The sequence below is a fragment of the Vidua chalybeata genome, chromosome 5, assembly GCF_026979565.1.
Source record: "Vidua chalybeata isolate OUT-0048 chromosome 5, bVidCha1 merged haplotype, whole genome shotgun sequence".
Lineage (NCBI taxonomy): Eukaryota > Metazoa > Chordata > Aves > Passeriformes > Viduidae > Vidua > Vidua chalybeata.
Window position 1 is genome coordinate 10,637,542 of NC_071534.1, and position 19,015 is coordinate 10,656,556.

Sequence of the window (19,015 nt, forward strand, 5' to 3'; positions counted from 1 at the left end):
GCTATTGCACTAATAGGAAAGTTGTAATGCTAAAGGGAAGGATAAATGAAGCAACCCAAATCCCATACACAGCACAGGCAGGCACAAGGTGATTTGCCCAACTGGAGCCAGGAGAGATAACAAAAGCTGGTTTTAAGTGGCTGTGCTTCACTGAGGAAAATTCTTATTTCTTTATTTCCTGTTTGAAAGACAATGGTATCTAAGTCCCATGCCTATTTAAGAAGTCCTTTGAGCTACAAGACGCAAAATAAAAAGATAATTGATTTTGCTTATTTCCAGTGAAAACAAATTTTCACCCACAGTGAAAATAGATACTGCGATAGTAGTTGATTCCATGGAAGCTGGAAATGACACACGTTTTTCTTTCATCACCTAACAAATTGTGAGGCACACACTACATGCCTAGGCAGTGGCAGGGAGGAAGGAGGAAGGAGGAAGGAGGAAGGAGGAAGGAGGAAGGAGGAAGGAGGAAGGAGGAAGGAGGAAGGAGGAAGAAAGAAGTTTCCTGGTTATAGCACCAGGGCTTCACTCTTTGCTGTGCAAATTTACATTTGTAGTGCTTAACAAATTAATCATAGCACAGTTCTCTGCTTCAGCCTTCACACAGTCTAAAACAGATCTCTCAAAAAGGGTGACAATAAACAAAAGATGGAGGAAAAATGGTATCAAAATGATAATAAGAATGTATAGTTACAATGCAATTTTTCAGCAATAAAAGTGTTATTCCCTTAAAAATTAGGAATTGTATATAAACACAGAGTCTTCAGTTTAGTCTACATAGGTAACAGTTTTTTAATCATACTTTGATATTTCAGTATTGTAGCCATACTGTACCTATCTGTGCCTTCAAGTTTCAATATTCTGGACCAGTCTTTTCTTTATGTCTTCAACACGTACTAAGTATTTAAAAACATCTATGCTAATAAATACAGTGGTTAAAATCTTTTCTGCATAAAACTGCAAGTATTTGGTCATTGAAAACTTTCATGCAGTGATATGGTAAGACCTTCAGTTGTATTAAGATTTCATTTGAGCCAGGACTTTATCTAAATATGTCTTTCTATCAACAGATTTGTATGTGGAAATCACACCAAGACAGAATCAAATTTTTCACGCACATAAAATTCTCTTTCATCTTACAAAAAAGTTGGAGGCTGGTTTCCATGTACTGTAACCAGCAGACATTTGATTTCCACAACACTCCAAAGACTCCCATAGCTAATGTAAAAGTAAAAACAGATCCAGTGCCAAGTTTTATACAAGAAAGCTATGTCACTGGTTAGTTTTTGACTGAAGAAACTGTAACACAGTGCATTGGTACTATTACTTGTTTTCCTTTTATTTTTATGAGACTTCCACTTACACAATTTATTCCAGAAGAATATCTTTGTGACGCCATTACTGAAAGGATGGAAATAACAGAATTATATCATCATCTTCTTGTTCTTGTTCTTGTTCTTGTTCTTGTTCTTGTTCTTGTTCTTGTTCTTGTTCTTCTTCTTCTTCTTCTTCTTCTTCTTCATCTTCTTCCTCTTCCTCTTCCTCTTCCTCTTCCTCTTCCTCTTCCTCTTCCTCTTCCTCTTCTTCTTCTTCCCCTTATATTCACAGAAAGAAAAAGATATATTTTCATAAATTTAGAGAATGGTAATAACATATAAGATGTAAACAAAACATTCTCAATTGAACAATGTGAACCACTCACAAGGAAATCAGTGAACAATTCCAGTTTAAGTTTGCAGATTTTTTTTCTATTTTCCAAGAATTATTAACACATGTGCAGATCCTATGGGGAGATAGATATATATTTCTCAATAAGTTAAAGATTCAGTGCTGTCCTCCCTCTTTGCGACTGGTCACTTTCTCCTCTGCATTCCAACCATTTGTGCATAGATATGGAAAGCAGCAGAGGTGTTCATTACTTCCAGCCCACATGTTTTCTCCCAGAATTATTGCACTGGATGGTACCTATGCCATTAGTTTGGAACTGACACTTCTTAACACAGCCAAGGCAGTCTGCTCTTTAAGAGCACATCTGTTGTTATGTGACCTAAAATTTACTTTTCTTAGGAAAAAAAAAAAAAAAAAAGAAGAGAGACACTACGGGAAAAAGGAATATCCATATGGAGGGGCCATACTCTTACTCACTCCACCCTAATCCTCACCCAAAAAGTCTATCATCCCATCAAATGCAGGTCAAATGCAGTCTGGTAAATGATATAAAGAAAATATGAATAGAGCTGATTTATTTCCAGTGATTAATCTATAAGCTGTACACACAAAGAAAGAAACAAATCAATTGCATCATTTATAACAATATCTAAATTGTAGATATAGTATTATGTTTTCTCCTGTTTTGATACTCATACCATGTAATGATGGAAAACCTACTCCAGAGGAAAAAAACTTTACAACCATGCAGTTCAATCCCATACTGCCACCACATGAAAAAAAAATTCATTACTTCTTCTGTTGATTACATAGAACCATACAAGCATAAAATGATTTGGGTTGGAAGGGACATTAGAGACACTCTACTTCCAACACCCCTGCCATGGACAGGATCACCTGCCATGGTGATCAGACCAGGTTGCTTAAAGCTGCTTCCATCCTGGATTTGAGCACTTCCAGGGATGGGGCATTTTTATTCTGCGATCATTTAAAACAAAAGAATAATTTTATTTATACTGAGAAAAAAACACAGAAGAAATTGTTTCTGTCAATAAAAGCCACAAACCAAATGCCAAAAGCGTGAGACCCAGAGCCTGATGAGAAGGGGGTCGGGGAAGGGAAGGATTGTTTTTTTAATTAAGAACATCTAAAAAAATTTAAAGCTGCTAAATAAGAGAGAGAAAACAGATTGCTTGCCAAGAAAATTGCACTGAAGATATTTAAATAGCATTTCTGTATTTGGTTTTTATTTCTTATTTTCATTTTTTTGTTTTCAGTTTTGAATCACAGCTGAAAATATAATCATATATTCAGTTCATTATGAAAAAAAAAAAGTAGTCTTATAAATCTCAATGGAACTTCATTTCCCCAGATAATATTTTATAAATTTTAAGAGTATTTTCTAATACATTGAACAAAAAATTACCAGCAGCAGTAGAAGCATCAAGATGCTGTATAGTCTCCATTGCCTCTGTTATGCTGTACACATACATTTTTGTTCTGTTTTGCTATTGGTTTTGGTCTTTTTTATTTTAAGCTGCTAAAGACATTTGGAAGCAGCATGTATTTTGGGAGATTTATACAGCAAGATTTACATAGCCTGGCATACACTTGTTCTTCTATTCTCAGTGCACTTACTAAATAGTAAGGATACCAGCTGAAACGAAGAGATGAGAAATGTGAAGCTTCTGTAGTCAAAAATTATCTTGCATTAACAACTTATTTTACATAGAAAACACATTACATATATATCAAATTTGAATTTTTAGAAGAAAATATTCAGCAAACACAAGCTTAGCCTGCCCTGTCAAGATCCTCAATGCCTGGATTATAAAACTTTTTCTGATGGTTTTCAGCACAAAGAAAGCTGTAGTAAGTTTTTCAAACTAGCTCTGCAGTGGAGTGGAGTCAATAATGAGGTCAACAATGCACCTTGTAAAACTATAGACTGTATGAGAAAACAGGCTTTTCAATTTCCCTGGAGAAGCTTCACTACTTTGAAGAGTCATTGAACTTTTTCTTGGTTTTCAAAAATAGAATGTATCAAAACAGTGGCGTGATGCATTTTTTAAAGGAAAAAACTCCTGATGAGTTATATATTCAACAAGAAAACTGGAACCTGCAGTAGTTCTCTTGTGTTACCTATGTGCTTTCAAAGATTTATTCTGAGAAATTTTAATAATATTTCAGTTCATCTTAAAAAATTACCTAAAAATTAAAAATATTATCCTTATAAATTAACTTACATTTTATATTGCATTGTTTCTACAAAAGAAAATCTTTACCAGCATTGAATATTTCCATCCTACCCTAAGGAGAAAGGTCAAATGATATATTTCTTCCTGAAGTTCAGCATAACCACATCTTTAGAACAGAGACATTTTCTTATGCTGGCCAGCCCTGACTTTCTGGATACAGGCAACGGGTTTCAGGAAGTTTCAGCTCATTTTGATGTACTTCCTGTCATTCCATGTCATGGAATTATTTTCCTTTCGTTTTCAAATTTGTGAAATGAAGAATTTTCGTTACAGCACAGCTCCAAGATTGTTCACTCTACAATTTTTGAATCAGTGCCAACACTGGTGATGGGTGTAATAAACGCTAATCACTTGTTTTAAAAATTTATAAAGGTTTAATAAAAATAAAATGGTTATAAAAATAATAATACAAGTATAGTAATAAAGGTTAGACAATTAGAGTTAGGACAATTAATGAGAGAATAACAGCAAAGAGTTACAGCCCACGCTGGGTACCTCTTTCTGGACAAAAATGAGCCAGGAAAAGGACCTTGTTAAAAGAGAATTTACTCCTTAAGAGGGGTAACTTGTTGATATACAAAACACTTTATGATTATGCATATATTTTATTTAAAACAAGAAATTCGTCTGGTACTTGTCAAAAAGTTTTTGTTAGTCCCTAGGTGCTTTTGAGTCTAAGTTAGGCTTGGAGAAATAAGTTTTTGTTGATAAGGAAACCCATAAATTCCTCTCCTCTGGAAAATTTAGGGGTTTCTGTAATTGTTATCTCTGTGTGAAGAATTTCTTGACTATCTTCTCCTTTTCTTGAGCTAATAAAAAGAATATCTCACACACATAGTTTCTATTTTAAATACTAAAGTTTAATTTTAATTACAAAACTACATTTACTATATTATTCAAATGTTAATACAGCATAACTTTCCAAAACCTAGCATAATACATATAGTAAATATCTGCGTAGAGCCATATAATGTGCATTTTTCACATGGGGATCTCAGCAGCAACAACAAGCTACACTTAGGGTTTGTGTGAGGGTTCAGAGAGCTGCACAACCTATGGTTTCAGGGACACTGGCAATCCAAAAGGCATTGCAAGGGCATCAGGGCATGGTGCCACAATTGATAAGTCCACAACTTTCAAGCTGTGTAATTTTTGGCGATGAGGACATCTGCACAGTCCCAAGGTGTCATTAGGATCAGGCTTAGGGTTAGGATCAGTGTTGAGTGAGTCAAAGAGCCTGCAGCTCCAGGAACACTTGGGCCGAAAACAGCGCGCCGAGAAAGGCAGTCCTGGCACAGCCCTAACACTGCTGCTCCTACTTCTTTCTAAAATCGAGCACCCATGGGGATTGAGACTTTAGGTTACTCTGAGGGTTAGGGCAATGTTTAGGGTTAGGGTTAGGGTTGAGTGAGAAAAAGGTCCTACAGCTCTAGGAACAGCATGGCTGTAACATGAATGGCAAGGTGGGCCCAGTAGGGCCTCAGTATTGCTGCTCCTACTTCTTTTTAACTTGACCACCCATATGGATGGGGGTTTTATTGTTAGGGTTAGTGTTGAGGTTAAGTTTAAGGTTAGGGTTAGGGTTAGGGCTACAGAAAGGGTTAGTGTTAACTTTAGACTTAGGGTTGAGTGAGTAGTGATTTGAAAATTCTTCATTTTAATTCATGAAATTAAATCTTTCTATGACTTCTATGAAACATCTCTTTTATTGGCAAATTTTTTTGCTAAGAGAGGACATGGTCTTTATTCAGTATGTGCATAGCATAACTGCACTACAAAAGAAGTATTAAGTGCACATTCTATCAGTGAATAAATAGTTGATCATATTGAAAAGTTCACCAGTGGTATGACTATATAAAAGGGTGGATTTCAAATGGATACATTTCCATTTTTTAATTTTTAATTTTCATGCTTATCTATTACACTGGTGAGAAAACCACAATCAGTTGCCCTTGAAGCAAATATTTTTTGATCAACACCCCTAAAACTTTCAGAAAGGTACTCAGCTTATTCTAAGGACAGTAGATAGGAAAACCTTTTCCATTTTTGGCAAATCCTTCATATTGCTCCCAAATTGCACATTTTCTATGTAAAACCTTAATTTTTTGTTATACCTGTTTTTACATCTTGGTATTCCTCATCAGACTCATGGTTAGATGTGCTCCCTATAAACACACAAAAATATGATTATCTGCACCTGCCTGATCTGTGTAACTGGACATTTTCTCCACCTTTTAATAACCAGTGAGGGACTTTTACACAGGCAGACAGTGGTAGGACAAGGGGGACAGGTTTTAAGCTAGAAGAGGACAGATTTAGATTAGATGCTACCAGGAAATTCTTTACACCACAAAGGGTGGTGCAGCTTGAAAACAGGCTGCCCAGAGAAGCTGTGCATGCCCCATCCCTGTGTTCAAGGCCAGGCTGGATGGGGCACTGAGCAGCCTGGTCTGGTGGAAGGTGTCCCTGCTCATGGCAGGTCATTTGGAAGAGATGATGTTGACGGTTCCTTCCAACCCAAACCATTCTATGACTCTATGAATTTGCATTTGTATTTACCTTTCTCTTACTTTTTTTTTTTTTTTTTTTTTTTTTTTTTTTTTTTAAACTCCTACTATTTGCTCCCTACCCGCAGCACTGGCAGGGCCATGCTGAGCCACTGGTGCCCCTGCAGCCGTGAGGCCGTGCCAGGCTGGCCATGCCAGAGTCCAGCGCCACACGATGGCCCCAGTGCCAGCCGGCCCTTCGGAGCCATGACCCAGCCCCAGCATGGGAAGACGGAAGGGATGTCTGGTTTATTTACATTTTTCACTGCTCTGGAGTTCTCTGGGCAAACAAGAATGGAAGCAAACCCACAGTGTTTTAAACCACCTTTACTATCCTTTTGGTACGCTTTTATTTATACATTTTTTTTCCGCTTAATTGCCTCTTGCAATTTATTGTGAACAATAAATTCCAGTCTATGGCTTCAAAAAAAAAAAACCCAAACACAAACTGAAAACAAAACCAAAAAAAGAATCCAAAACCAAAATAAAAATAGTATCGAAAAACAACAACAGCCCCCCAAAAACAAACAAAACCACAAAAAAATCCCCCCAAAAAGCAAACAAACAAAACCCAAACCCCAATATTAAAGAAAAAAACCCACACAAACAAAACCACGAAAAGAGGCGCCGTCTCACGCTGAGGGGCGCCGCCTAACGCCCCAGGAACGCGAAACGGCCGCTCCTGGCGAAGTCTGGCTCCTCTCGCTGCCCGTCCGAGCCGCTGTTTCCCGTTGCCGTGGTGACGGCCCCGCGGTGGCAGCGCTCTGTGGGGCTCTCGTCGTCCCCCTGGAGCCCCCCACCGTCCGCTGTTGGCGGGTTCGGAATTTCAGGGCGGCGGGGCGGCCGGTCTCCAGAGGCGGCCAGAAAGGCGGAGGCTCCATGAGGAGCTTGACTGAACGACAGGTTCAACACACCGACAGGTGAGTGGGTACATGAAGTAGACGGGATGGGAGCGGAGGGCTGCGGGCGCTCTGAGCGCTGGACTACAATTCCCAGCATGCAAAGGGGCGGAGCAGCTCGCCTGTTGGGAAGCGTTGGTGGTGGGGGGTGCTGCCTCCGTGCGCGGTGCCTTTCGGGAGGTGTAGTTTTCTCTCAGCCGGGATGTGCCTCTCGCTTTCCCGGCAGAAATGCGCTCCGTGTGCCCGGTCTCCCGCTGCAGGAGCCGGCGAGGAGCTGCTCGCTGCCTCCCATTCCCCTAATTGCGGGGGGCAACGGGTTGCGAAAGGAGGGGTGGGGGGCGTTGACAAGGTTTCCCCCTGCCTGCATCCATCCACAAGTTTTTTACCTCTCTGGGTTACATCATTTCTCACGGCTTTCTCTGTGTCATTAAAACTTCATCGAGTGCTTTCTATATTCTTAGTCTTATTTTGAGAACTCTGATTATATTGGTTCATGCTGTGTTCAAAGGTGTTACTTTTTTTGTGTAGCTTGCAAAACAGATAAGACGCTGTGGGAAGTAGAATGTCGGAAGATATTAAAGGAATTGAAAAAGAAGTAGAAATTGAATTAGGCAGAATCAGTGTTTCTTCACTTGGAACAGATGATCCTGACACAGAGGTATCAGAGGAACCCTTGAGTGACAGTGAGACAGTAAGTATCCAGTGAGCTAAAACTGCTTCTGTAGCGTGTGGTACGAAAGCCGTGTTGGCATTGGAAAGCCCATTTGAGTGAACGTTTTCCTGGCACACCTAACCCGAGGCTTTGATCTGAACAGTAGTCTTGGTAGTATTGCTTCATAAGAAATGTGGTGACAGGACAATAGGAGAGATGAATATCAGCATTCTGCTTGAGAAGATCAGATTTTGTTTTAGAATCCTCTGAAGCTGGAAGATTTGACAAGTCTGGACGAATAAACTGATGATTCTTCACTGAAATCTGTATTTTAATCTTACAAGAGACTGGTTTAGGAGATTCCTTATAAGATTTCCAGACACTAATTTCATATAAATAGGTTCTTGAAGTCCTCTTTCTTGGATGACTTCCTATTTTGGGAAGTGGCTTTCCTCTGAAATAAAATCAGTTATTTGGGTCTTTTTCTGCCATTTTAATTTTTCAGATTCATAGCATAGGGATCGGTTTGCAGGATATTAGGGTAGATGATATTGATCATAAATCATGTTTCATATGACATAGACAAAGGTATCAGTGATAAGTGTGTAAGCACTCACATACTGAACATCAGCAATGTCTACCACAATTTGCACATCTGAGAGAAGGCAGACCATTTTCCCAAAATCTTGACATTAAAAGGCAGTATTTTGAACAGAAAGTTTCTATGTAATAAAGAAAACTGCAGCATTGGTTCTACATGCATACTTTAAACATCAGTAAATTTAAAATTTATTTATTTTGTGAGGAGTCTAAACATTTTAAAGAAAAAGATCTTGTACCTCACAGGTATTTGCTAATTTTTATCTTATCCTTTTTCTTTAATTTCTTGGTCCAACACGGTTATAAACACAACAATTTATTGAAATGTGTTTCTGGAGAGAGTGCAAGATTAATTACATTCTAATCAAATTTTAGTAATGTACATTAGAATTATTAATTGTTCAGTGAGTGGTAAGACAATGAAAAGAGTATAGGAATTTGAAAAAATGCTGGTGGAAATTGCTGCTTAGTTTCCATCAATGCTTTGTAGATGAAGCCAAAACAAGTCTTTATTCTCTTATGTCAAGTATTTACCTCTTTTCAAGCTGGTGAGATGAAAATGTAGAATATATGTCAAAGGTGATGTTTTTCTAGATTTCAGGTGACTTACCAGAATCAGTTCTCGCCTATTTAAACTTTATCAAGAGCAGCAATCAAGATGCTGAAAAGCTTATACTGCAGGACTTAGAAGATGAGCAAAGTAGAAGTAAGCATTAATCACAGTTAAAATGTTTGTATACCTCATATTGCCAGTGGAAGTTAGACTAACAAGCATCCATAAAATAAAGCAAACTTTTAAGTAGAGCAAGCAGTGAAGCCTATTCCCTCAGGTTCTGAATGCATGATGAAAATCTCTAGGAATAAAGCCATGCAGTGCTATATTCTTGAATTAACAACTGAGCAGAAATTAAACTTTTTTAAAAACTCATCTAATGCTAAAGAAGGCAAATTGCAAGATTACTCTCTGAGACAGAGCCCAGGCCAGACTCTTCATGAAAGTCTAAAATGAAGTCAGTAGGAGCTGAAATGCAGGGTTCAGATACAACTGAGTCTCACAGGATATGTTTAAAGTCTATCTTGAGATGCCCAAGCTCTCATTGGATGAAATGACTGTTAATTGGCAAAAAAAAATATTGCTGTCAGCTGTGTAACTGAAGCCAAGCTCATAGTTTATATGCCACTGTCTGTTCCATTAGTGCAATAGGCTTGGTGACCAGAAGTTCAGCATTGGTTACAAATTTTGATATCTGAGGAACATCCTTATTTATTCTTTTTTTTTGTAATGAAATCTTACTCTTTTTAATTGTTCTTTGTCAACTTTTGACCTTGTTTTGATACAAGTGCTACTGTATTTTTTGCACAGAAAATGTTCTGCTGTGTTTCATGACGTGGAATTTCTTTCATATTTGCTATCGCTATAGTCTTACAGTATCATTGTGTCTGTTTATCTTACACACATTTCCTGCTTTTAATGTAGATAAATGACTCCCATACATATTTAAATGAAACTAGGGGAGAAGGAGAACTTTATTTTCATTTAAACAAATTGAATAGATAAAAATGTAGACGAAAACTGAGCACTTGTAAGGGATTTTCTCTCTGTGAACTAATTTTTTTATTTATTTTTTCTTTAGATGACATTTATCAAGTAGTTTCTTGCCATCCTTCTGAATTGAATAAAGATTCAAAACAATTTAATGAAAAGGTATTTCTCATGAATGCATTATTTATAGGGAATAAAATTCTATTAAATAATCTAGATAACTTACACTTGCTTTAGTGGCCTCCTAAGGAGATCTATAAATGTGTTCAGGTTTTTTTCTGCAAGACTATCCATAAGGTATTAAGATGAGTTTCTATATACAATTCTTTAGAATTAGGACATCAACTGTAATACACAATTTCTATAACCTTGCAAATTTGAAATAAATTATCTGATATATTGAGCACTAAAGTCAACAAAATTAAACAAAACTGAATAATCCGTTATTAATAGTTGGAGAATATTGTCTTAATATTATAACACTTTTAAGCTTCTCTAATCTTATTTTTATGACGATCAGGAAGATGTACTACTATTAATCTTGCTCCTAATATATTCCATTATTTTATAGAAAATATAAACATAGTCATCTCTGTGCCTTTCAAAGACAAATCAAGAGTTATGAACAAGAGTGCTTCTATATTTTCATAGGATTTGACTGAATAACTTGCTGAAGTTTTCGTAGAAAAATATAAAACTGTGTTTAATTTATTCACTTTTAATTTGCTGCCTGGCTTTTATTAGTGAGCACTCTTGCAAACATGATTTTTGTTCTCAGAAGACCATTGTTTAAAACAGCACAATTACTTCATGTGACTTCAGCTGCATTACAAATATTAATATAGGCCCAAAGCATGTGATGAATAGATGATAAATGAGCAGGAATAGATTACTTGCCAGCAAAGAACAATGAAATAAATATAGCAATCCTTGTGCCCATAGTATTACTTTGTAATAGTCTTCTTAAAAATTTGCTCTGTAACTAGTTCTTCCCCAGTGTGCATAACAGTATTCATGCATAAGTGCTTGGTTTCACAGAAAGTAAAACAAATATCAAATGCAAGACATTCATTTTTCCAAGTCAAAATATTAAATATATTTTAAAAACACATAGAAATATTATGAATTTTGATAAATACTACAGTATTTGTTACTCTAGAAAACAATATTTTGACTGATATGTTAGCGTTATTCAATGTGTAAGGATTCCAGTCAGCAGTAAGTTTCACACTGATGTTCTTGTCATATGATAAAAAGCTTATCCTTGTTCTGGAAGATTTTTATAATGTTCTACTTTTAAATTTTGTTTCTTGTTTTTTAATAATAATTTTAAACTATGTTAGATACTGCTTGAAGTTGAAAATGAAGACTTGCAGCTTGCTACAACATCTGATTATAGTCAGTCCATCAGTGATGATGCAGCCACTGATGACCACTTTCTAACAAGTAAGCAAACACATTATTCATTTGGTTGAGTTGATCTTTAACATATAATTATTTCCTGCTTTTCTGTTGTCATAAGTATCATAGCATTCTTTTTAAAGAATTTCACATTGCAGTATACAACAGTTACTTGATGGATTGGACATAAACAAACACTTTTGCCGTTATCTCATTTCAAGATCACAAAATCATCATAGAAATTAGTATCAGAAAATGCCACTCAAAAATGAAAGCTGCTCAGAGGCACTAAACAAGTTCTGCTTTGGCCACAGATTTTTGTTGTTGTTGTTTTGGTTTTTGGATTTTTTTTTTTTGTTTTTTTGTGGTCACATTGGCTGAGAATGTTCCTTTGCCATGGCCTTTGGATGAGTTGGGCTGGAGCATATCAGTGCTAAAGGCCCCACTAAAAGCCACAGAAGACATCCTCTGCAATCCTGAAATGTATGTTTTTAGAACAAGCATAGTAGTTGCAGAGTCAGTAAGTGTGTAGAATAATAATAAGACATCTCTGATGGAAAGGTCTTTTGCTGTAGTTCTGATTTCCTATATATATATATAAAATATAATAAATGTAGGAAATCAGATATATATTCTGGCTATATAATCATAGGATCCTTTTCTTCTCAAATACCTTAAGACTGTTTAATGTTCCCCAATGCTTATTAGGAAATTAAATAAAATGTTTGCTTGGTTGATTAGTAGCTGATCTTGAAATGAGCATAAGTCTTGCCCATTGTGAAGTAGAAGAAGAGTGTAGACGAGCACTTGAGCTTGAAGATGAGAAGATGAAAAAGTGGAAAGCTGAGAGAGAATCATGGGAAAAACAGAATGCAGAGGAACGTGCAAGAAGGCTGCAGCATCTGGAGCAATTTGAGGCTGAAAGAATAAAGTTAGATCTTCTTCATAAGGTAATGGACGATATTAAACCAATCTGTTCCAATCTAGACTATCTGAATTCTAGCTCTAACATGAAAAAGAGTCTACTATCTCAAACTGCATGACTGTCATAAACCCTGTCTACTTGTGTTGCCAGTGAGTTGTAAAACATATTTAAGTGTAGTCCATTGGTTTTTATGTGTTTACTGATTTAATCAATAGTGAATGAATTTGCTATGCTAAATTTTAAATAATTCCTTAAGCTTTGCCTTTACAAAGTTTTTATCTGATGAAATAATCCAAATTGCCGGAAATGAGAGTTGTGCTGAAATTAATCAGAAATGAAAAATGCTCACTGTGCCCTAATAGCAAATACTTAGATAGTTTGGACCTCCCACCCTATTTTCTCATTTAGATGTTAAAATCTTATTGGAAGTAATCAGAACCAAAATTATTCAGTTCAGCAATGCTGGTGCTATTCTTCACTAAGCAAAAGTTATAATACTTGCTGTCCCTATCTTTATCTGGGAAACTTACTCAGGCTTCATCTACTGAGTTCTGCCACAACAGATGATGACTCAACAGGTTGGCTGGTTGCAGTCTCAGACTATATAGTCATGTTTTGCTATAGTGGATGGAGCATCATAATGGATAAGAGTGAAAGAACATGAGGAAATTTATCTCTCAGGTATTATACTTGTGAGGCCACAGAATTTTATTATTTAGCCTAAATAAGTGCGTTTTGAAAGGTGCATTAATGCTACATTTTCAGTTAACTAATTTGTGGCTTTCTGAAGAGATGGGTGCCTTGGCACCAGCAAAGTAATTCAAGTCACCAGTAGTAAGGAAGGGCTTAGTAAATGAAAAGACCTTTGATCTCTGAAGGCCACTTCAGTGTCCACTATAGCTCTCTTTTCAAAAGGTCAGAAAAACTGATAGGCCTTCTTAGCTCTTTGCTGTCACAAAACATTTTTGGATGTAGGATGGCTTTCTCTAGGGAAAGATGAGCATGGCCATGTTTGGGCACTTTGATACTGCTATTGCAGGAACGCTTCTTTTGGAGATGAGAAATAGAATCCAACTTTTCCTATTGCAGAAGGATGTAGATGCCTGGTCTCCTGTTGTTTAAACAGCATGCCCATGAAAAACAGTGCTTAGACACGTGGGAGAATTTATGCTCCAAGTTGAAAGTGGTTGCTTATACTACTTCCTTCATATCTTCCATATTTTATTTTTTTGATATATCTTGATTCCACCAGGAGTTATGTGGTTCTGGATCAGCCTGTTTTTTAGTTACTTATGTAACTAACTTTCTGGCTGCTAACTTACAGTCTGATTGAGACTTTTTTCCTGAGGTTTTGTTGGGCAAGGAGGGAAATGCTATTTACTTGCAAATAGTGAGAAAGTAGACTTGAACTTTCATTTTTTGTTGAGAAACAGTTTCAGTCAGAAAAAATTCTTTAGCTTTACTGAACAAAGTTCCCATTTGAAGGATTTTAATATTATCAGTACCTACCAATGCAATTAAAGGGAGATTGTTCATGCTATTATTCAGACATGTTTCTCGGTTTTGCCTATACTTTGAATGGTTTGGTAACTAGTTTTCATCTTTGATAGTAGTACAGATCTTGGAGAGGAAAGTGGCAGCTGTTTGGGTCAGTACCTAGATGCTGACTTTCTGAAGGTATGCATCTCTCAGTACATGACCAAATCTACATTACTGATGCAAGTGTCCTGTTTATTTTGATCCACACATGGCTCAGTTTCTCATTTAAATTCAGGCATTCACAGAATTGTATTGTTGGAAAGTCAAGAAGATGGGTGAGATTGTAGAGAGTGTGTTTTGTGTTGTTGTGCATTTTGTACAATATTCATTTAAGTTAGTTTGTTGTGCAGAAACACCAGGCTGCAATAGAAGATGAGTTACAGAAAGAGGAGGAAGCTTGGAGAGACAAAATGAGGCAACATGAGGTAAGGTTGTACAGTGAGTTTTTGTCAAAAGACTGTGAGGTTACTGTTATATATTTGAGAATAAATGTTACCATGGAACGCTTAATATACTAGATTCTGTTTATGAATGATAAATATGTGCCAATACCTGTCCTATTTTAAAAGTGGTTGAAATCTATCCTAATTGTTTTGGCCTAGGAATTGATCATGAAGCTACAGTTGCAAATGGAAGAGGAGAAAAAGGCCTTGGAAGAACAGAAAGCAAAAGAAAGACAACTGGCTGAGCAACAGAGTATAGCAGCTGTGAAAATCCAAGCTAGATTTAGAGCATTTTTAGTCCGTAAAAAATATGCTCCCATTTTAAAACAATGGAAATATGAAATGAGAAAGAAGCAGAAAATACTAGAGGAAATAGAGGGAGAAATGAAAGAAAGAGAGAAAAAACTGAACACGCAAATGGAAGAACACAGGTTGAATAGAGAAGAGGAAAGAAAGAGACGAGAACTTGAAAGACAAGAATATTTGAAACAGGTGAGGAGGCTTGTGGAATATGAGAAAAAGAAAGAAAGCCTGAGATTAAAAAAACAACTGCAAATAAGAAGAGAAGAACAAAGAAAATTAGAACAAAAAAGGGCAGAAGCTGTGATGAGTGAAAATGTAGAAAATAACATAGAAAACATAAAAAAGGAAAAGACAGAAAATATGACAGTAATAAGAGAAGAGAAGGAGGAACTAAATAAACAAGTAGAGGAACCAAAAGAAAAGCATGCTGAAATGATGGATGAAACAAATAATTGGATGAGTCTAGCAGAAAGAAATGTGACACCAAGCGTGCTAGGCTCTGAGAAGGAACACCCTTCTCAAGTGAATAATGAAATCTTAAACATTAATTCAGTAACACAAGGAGAAGAAAATTACTCACAAACAAGTGATCAGGATAAAGTTTCAAATGGTCATATTTCAAAGAATGAATCTCTTCACTTCAGTGCTAGTGACATGGTAGAAAATAAGGCAAACTGCATATGCAGCAGTCCTCCAAATGTCCAGCCAAATGCTAATAATAGAGAAATTAAAGATCTATTTTCTCAGTATGAAATTATGAAGAAAACTTTATTTTTGATGGAAAATGCTACTGAAGAAGTCAGAGACACCTGGGACAGTAGTCAAGACGTAGCAGATTCTTGTAGTAAAGTATTTTTTCCTGATGATATTGAAAAGAAGAGAATAAACTGGATGAACACATGCAAATCATGGTCTAAAATATATGAAGAAAACCAAAGAAAGCAAGCAACTATAAGAAAACGACTAAGGAAAAGTTCAGTTAGCAAGATGCCTCCATTAAGTACAGAAAAGATAATTCATAGTGGCCCTTGGAGTACCTTGCAACAGGTAACTGGTAATATGAAAGTTTGAGAATGAAATGGGAGACATACTTTCACTTTTTTTATTTCCTGTTTTGGTATGTTGGCAGAATGCTGTTTATTGTTGAGCTGGAAATAGTATTGTTATAGATATAGTTCCTGTTCCCAGGTGCAGAATAAGAGCAGTGACAATGACTTTTGAATTCCAGTGAGTGTTGTGGAACAGACAATGTGGTATTAGTCTTCAGATGATTGATAATATTAACACTTTAAAAGGCAAGAGCTCTTACATTCTGCTTAATTAACAAGGTTTTGCCTTTGTATAAAGGCCTTGCTCAACTAGCCCATTCTGAGTTTTGAGAGCAATAGTCTCTCTAGAAACAAGATATTACTGATCAGCTTATAGATAGTGTTTTGCTGTAAAGAACATCTCCTGGTTGCCAGGACTTATTTTTCTTACCAGTTATTAACTTATTGTATGCTTGCTCTGTGCTCTCATCTAGATATCCATTCTGAGATGGCCTACTAGCCTAGTCTGAACAATTTTTGTATGTTCTACACTCATTATTTATGATACTGTGACTATTGTTTTCATGCTAGCTCCTCCCATTGGACAGATCAAACCTATCATTGCCATTCTTTTCTATATGAAAAGATTACCATTAGTTGCTTGCATTTTATAAAGCATTATTTGTTCTCTTTTTCATCCTAAAGAAAATTACCATAATGTGATGTTGTGCACTGAATGTTCAATATACAAAGCATTAGTTTTATTTATCAATAAATGCATGTAGGTCACAATGCTTACGCTCGAAGATTTGCCAGCTTGTAGCCTCTCAACCTTATCCGAATGTTCAAATCTTCAAGTTTTGACTCTGAGGCGCTGTGGACTGGTTGCACTCGAAGGACTTAGTAGCTGCAAAGACCTGAAGTATATCAATGTGGAGGTACCAAGCATATTTGATTATTTGTTATAACATGGGGAGAACTGCCAGTTTTGCTCCTTAATTGAATTTGTTGTCCAACTGAATATGTAGCTTTTAGCCTTAAGAGCATAGGAATAGCAACAAAATACTCCCAAATGTGAACAAAGTTATACAAGCAGATTTACAGTGCAAATAACACAAAACAACATGCTGCAAACGATTCAACCTGTACTAAGAAAATATCCGGCATGAGGTTAGCATGAGTATAGATCTTTGTTTACTCAGTCTCTGATTGATGTGGGCAGATGCTGTTCACCATAGCAGGTGGTCAGCTTGAGCAAGAATAGGGAGAAGGAGGAGTCCTTTGCAACATACACCTTGAATGTTAATTAAAATTAGTAACATATATGCTCAAGGAATAGTACATATAGTGAGTTATACTAGAAGTCTAATGTTAGGTATTTGCTACTGTGCAGTGTCTTACATGGCCATGTTTAATTACTAAACAGAACTTTTTCTCTGTAATACATCTTTGTTCCAGAACCTGGCAATTTACATGAAACAGCTTTGTTCACATGTTTAATTTAATGTGTTTTGACAACACTATTTTCCAGATGAAAAGACCAAGCACAGCAAATAGTGAAAGAGCAATATGAGGAAGCATTATTAAAATGGCCTGGGGAAGGGGATGTTTGAAAAGCAGGATCCCTTGGAGGAAGAATATTAGCTTAGAACAGTATTAATGTTTGTGACCAAATTACCTCTAAAATACAGACTTTTGCTGTTAGTAAATAGGATTCCAGCAAAATTACAGCTGTGTTCATTAGCATCTAGTAAATATGATGTTTCTATGCAGCTTTTAGTTCAGTCTCCCAGGGTTTCAAGAGGTAGGAAAATGTATATGGAAGAGCCTGCTCTGTTCTTAACTTCTTTTTTATGCTCTTTTTGTTTCAACTTTGGGAATTTTTCAGAGCCAGAATGAAGTTCAAGATACATTCTTGTTCTATTTCAGTAGGACACAAAAGGTCGTTTCTAGGACTCATCATTATTTTCCCCAATGGACAAATAAAGATGCCCTTACTCCTAGCTAAGAGTTTAGGATAAAAATTATCAACGAAGGCAATCTGCTATATTTTACTTAGTTCTGCTGCTTCACTTCAGATGCTATTTAATATTCTCATTTTCTTTTATTGCAGGAAAACAACATTCAGGTAATTGACTGTGCAAATCTGGAAAATCTCTGTATTCTCATTCTGAATAAGAACTGTCTTTCATCAGTTTGTGGCTTAGATGGATGCAGAAATCTCCAAAATCTTGAACTTTCCTACAATAGAATCACTCGAATTGGTAAGAAAATTATTCCAATTTGTATAACAATATTTATACAGTTTATATTCAGAACTGTACACCCATTGGATTTAGAGCCACTCAGCTGCTAAGCCCAAGGAGACAGACTTGGCAAAAAACCTACATCTTAAAGCATGGCTTAGCTACTGCCATGTATTCCATCTAGCAGGTCCTGTAACTATTGTCAGCCAAAGAGAATTAAAATCTTTCTGAAAGGGCCACTAACATTATCTGCACTAAGTCAGCTGTAATATGAGAGTAGGCTGAGTTCAGCTTATCTACAGACATAATGAAAGCAAAGCCTAGCTGTGCATCTGCAGGGAATTCCAGTGTGTTCCTGACTGGCACAATAAGTAGTTATATAGAAATCATGTCTGAATATAGAAGTCTGCTGGACAATAGGAAAATAATTAAAAACAATTATTAAGCTCACAGACTAAACAAATTGACATAAGACTTGTAAATAAGAAGCAGTTCCACTGTTAAATAGGACTGTTAAATAACACTATGAACAGGGATAGTACAGTTCTGTGATAAACGGCAAGGGCGTAGCAAACAGAAGATGGGAAAGCTTAAAAAAACTGTAGATGTAGAGACTTTGATGAAGATATAATGAGTATTTTTTACTAATACACTAATATGTATAAATGTTATTATTCGTGAAGAAAATTTTTAATACGTGAGAATAAAAGTGCTGGGAAATCAATGTTTACTGTAAAAGCATATCAGTACTCTAAGGAGGAACAGGAAAATAAAATGGTTAAAAAGTTATATCTGCATTGTTGCATTTAGTGCTTGATAAGGTTCTTATTCAGATTGATCTCATTTGATAAAAATGTCTGCAGGATTACTGTAAGAATGACATAGTTTTAGTGGATGACATTTGAGAGTGTGGCATTCGTGTGGAGTGTGGTAACTTCATAGAGGCCAAATGGACTAAAATTCT

The 19,015-nt window shown here is 36.3% G+C and overlaps 2 protein-coding genes across 9 annotated transcripts in view; one reads left to right on the forward strand and one right to left on the reverse strand.

Moving 5' to 3' along the window:
- Positions 1-1,336: 1,336 nt before the first annotated feature.
- CCER1 (coiled-coil glutamate rich protein 1) lies at positions 1,337-7,167 on the reverse strand. Of its 2 annotated transcripts, XR_008431207.1 has the most exons (3): positions 7,075-7,167; positions 6,041-6,091; positions 1,337-1,595 (listed from the first exon to the last, which is right to left on the reverse strand). XR_008431207.1 is itself a non-coding variant. In XM_053944078.1 (2 exons), the coding sequence occupies exons 1-2, from the start codon at positions 3,132-3,134 to the stop codon at positions 1,399-1,401; spliced, it is 237 nt and encodes a 78-aa protein (XP_053800053.1). In that variant the 5' UTR covers positions 3,135-3,160; the 3' UTR covers positions 1,337-1,398. The 2 variants fall into 2 exon arrangements, 1 of the variants encoding a protein (XP_053800053.1); XM_053944078.1 differs by lacking the exons at positions 6,041-6,091; positions 7,075-7,167 and adding an exon at positions 3,095-3,160.
- Positions 7,168-7,281: 114 nt separating this feature from the next.
- The window catches only part of LRRIQ1 (leucine rich repeats and IQ motif containing 1), a 103,157-nt gene continuing 91,423 nt past the window's right edge, over positions 7,282-19,015 (forward strand). For 6 of the 7 annotated variants that reach the window (XR_008431211.1, XR_008431212.1, XR_008431213.1 and 3 more), the window contains exons 1-10: positions 7,282-7,392; positions 7,900-8,062; positions 9,218-9,329; positions 10,258-10,328; positions 11,510-11,612; positions 12,309-12,517; positions 14,382-14,456; positions 14,634-15,824; positions 16,591-16,743; positions 17,919-18,069. Coding sequence is in view for 4 of the 7 variants with exons in the window: in XM_053944087.1 (XP_053800062.1) it covers positions 7,934-8,062; positions 9,218-9,329; positions 10,258-10,328; positions 11,510-11,612; positions 12,309-12,517; positions 14,382-14,456; positions 14,634-15,824; positions 16,591-16,743; positions 17,919-18,069 (2,194 nt within the window). In the remaining 3 variants the exon portion in view is untranslated. The remainder of the gene's footprint in view (positions 7,393-7,899; positions 8,063-9,217; positions 9,330-10,257; positions 10,329-11,509; positions 11,613-12,308; positions 12,518-14,381; positions 14,457-14,633; positions 15,825-16,590; positions 16,744-17,918; positions 18,070-19,015) is intronic. The other variant, XM_053944088.1, reaches the window with a different exon arrangement.

Coding starts and splice junctions, on each gene's coding strand:
- CCER1 (XM_053944078.1), bottom strand. CDS start 3,134: ATGGAGACTATACAGCATCTTGATGCTTCTACTGCTGCTG. Junction 1,596..3,094: donor TGATGCTTCTACTGCTGCTG/GTAATTTTTTGT, acceptor TGTGAATATAAG/GGGAAGAAGAAGAAGAGGAA.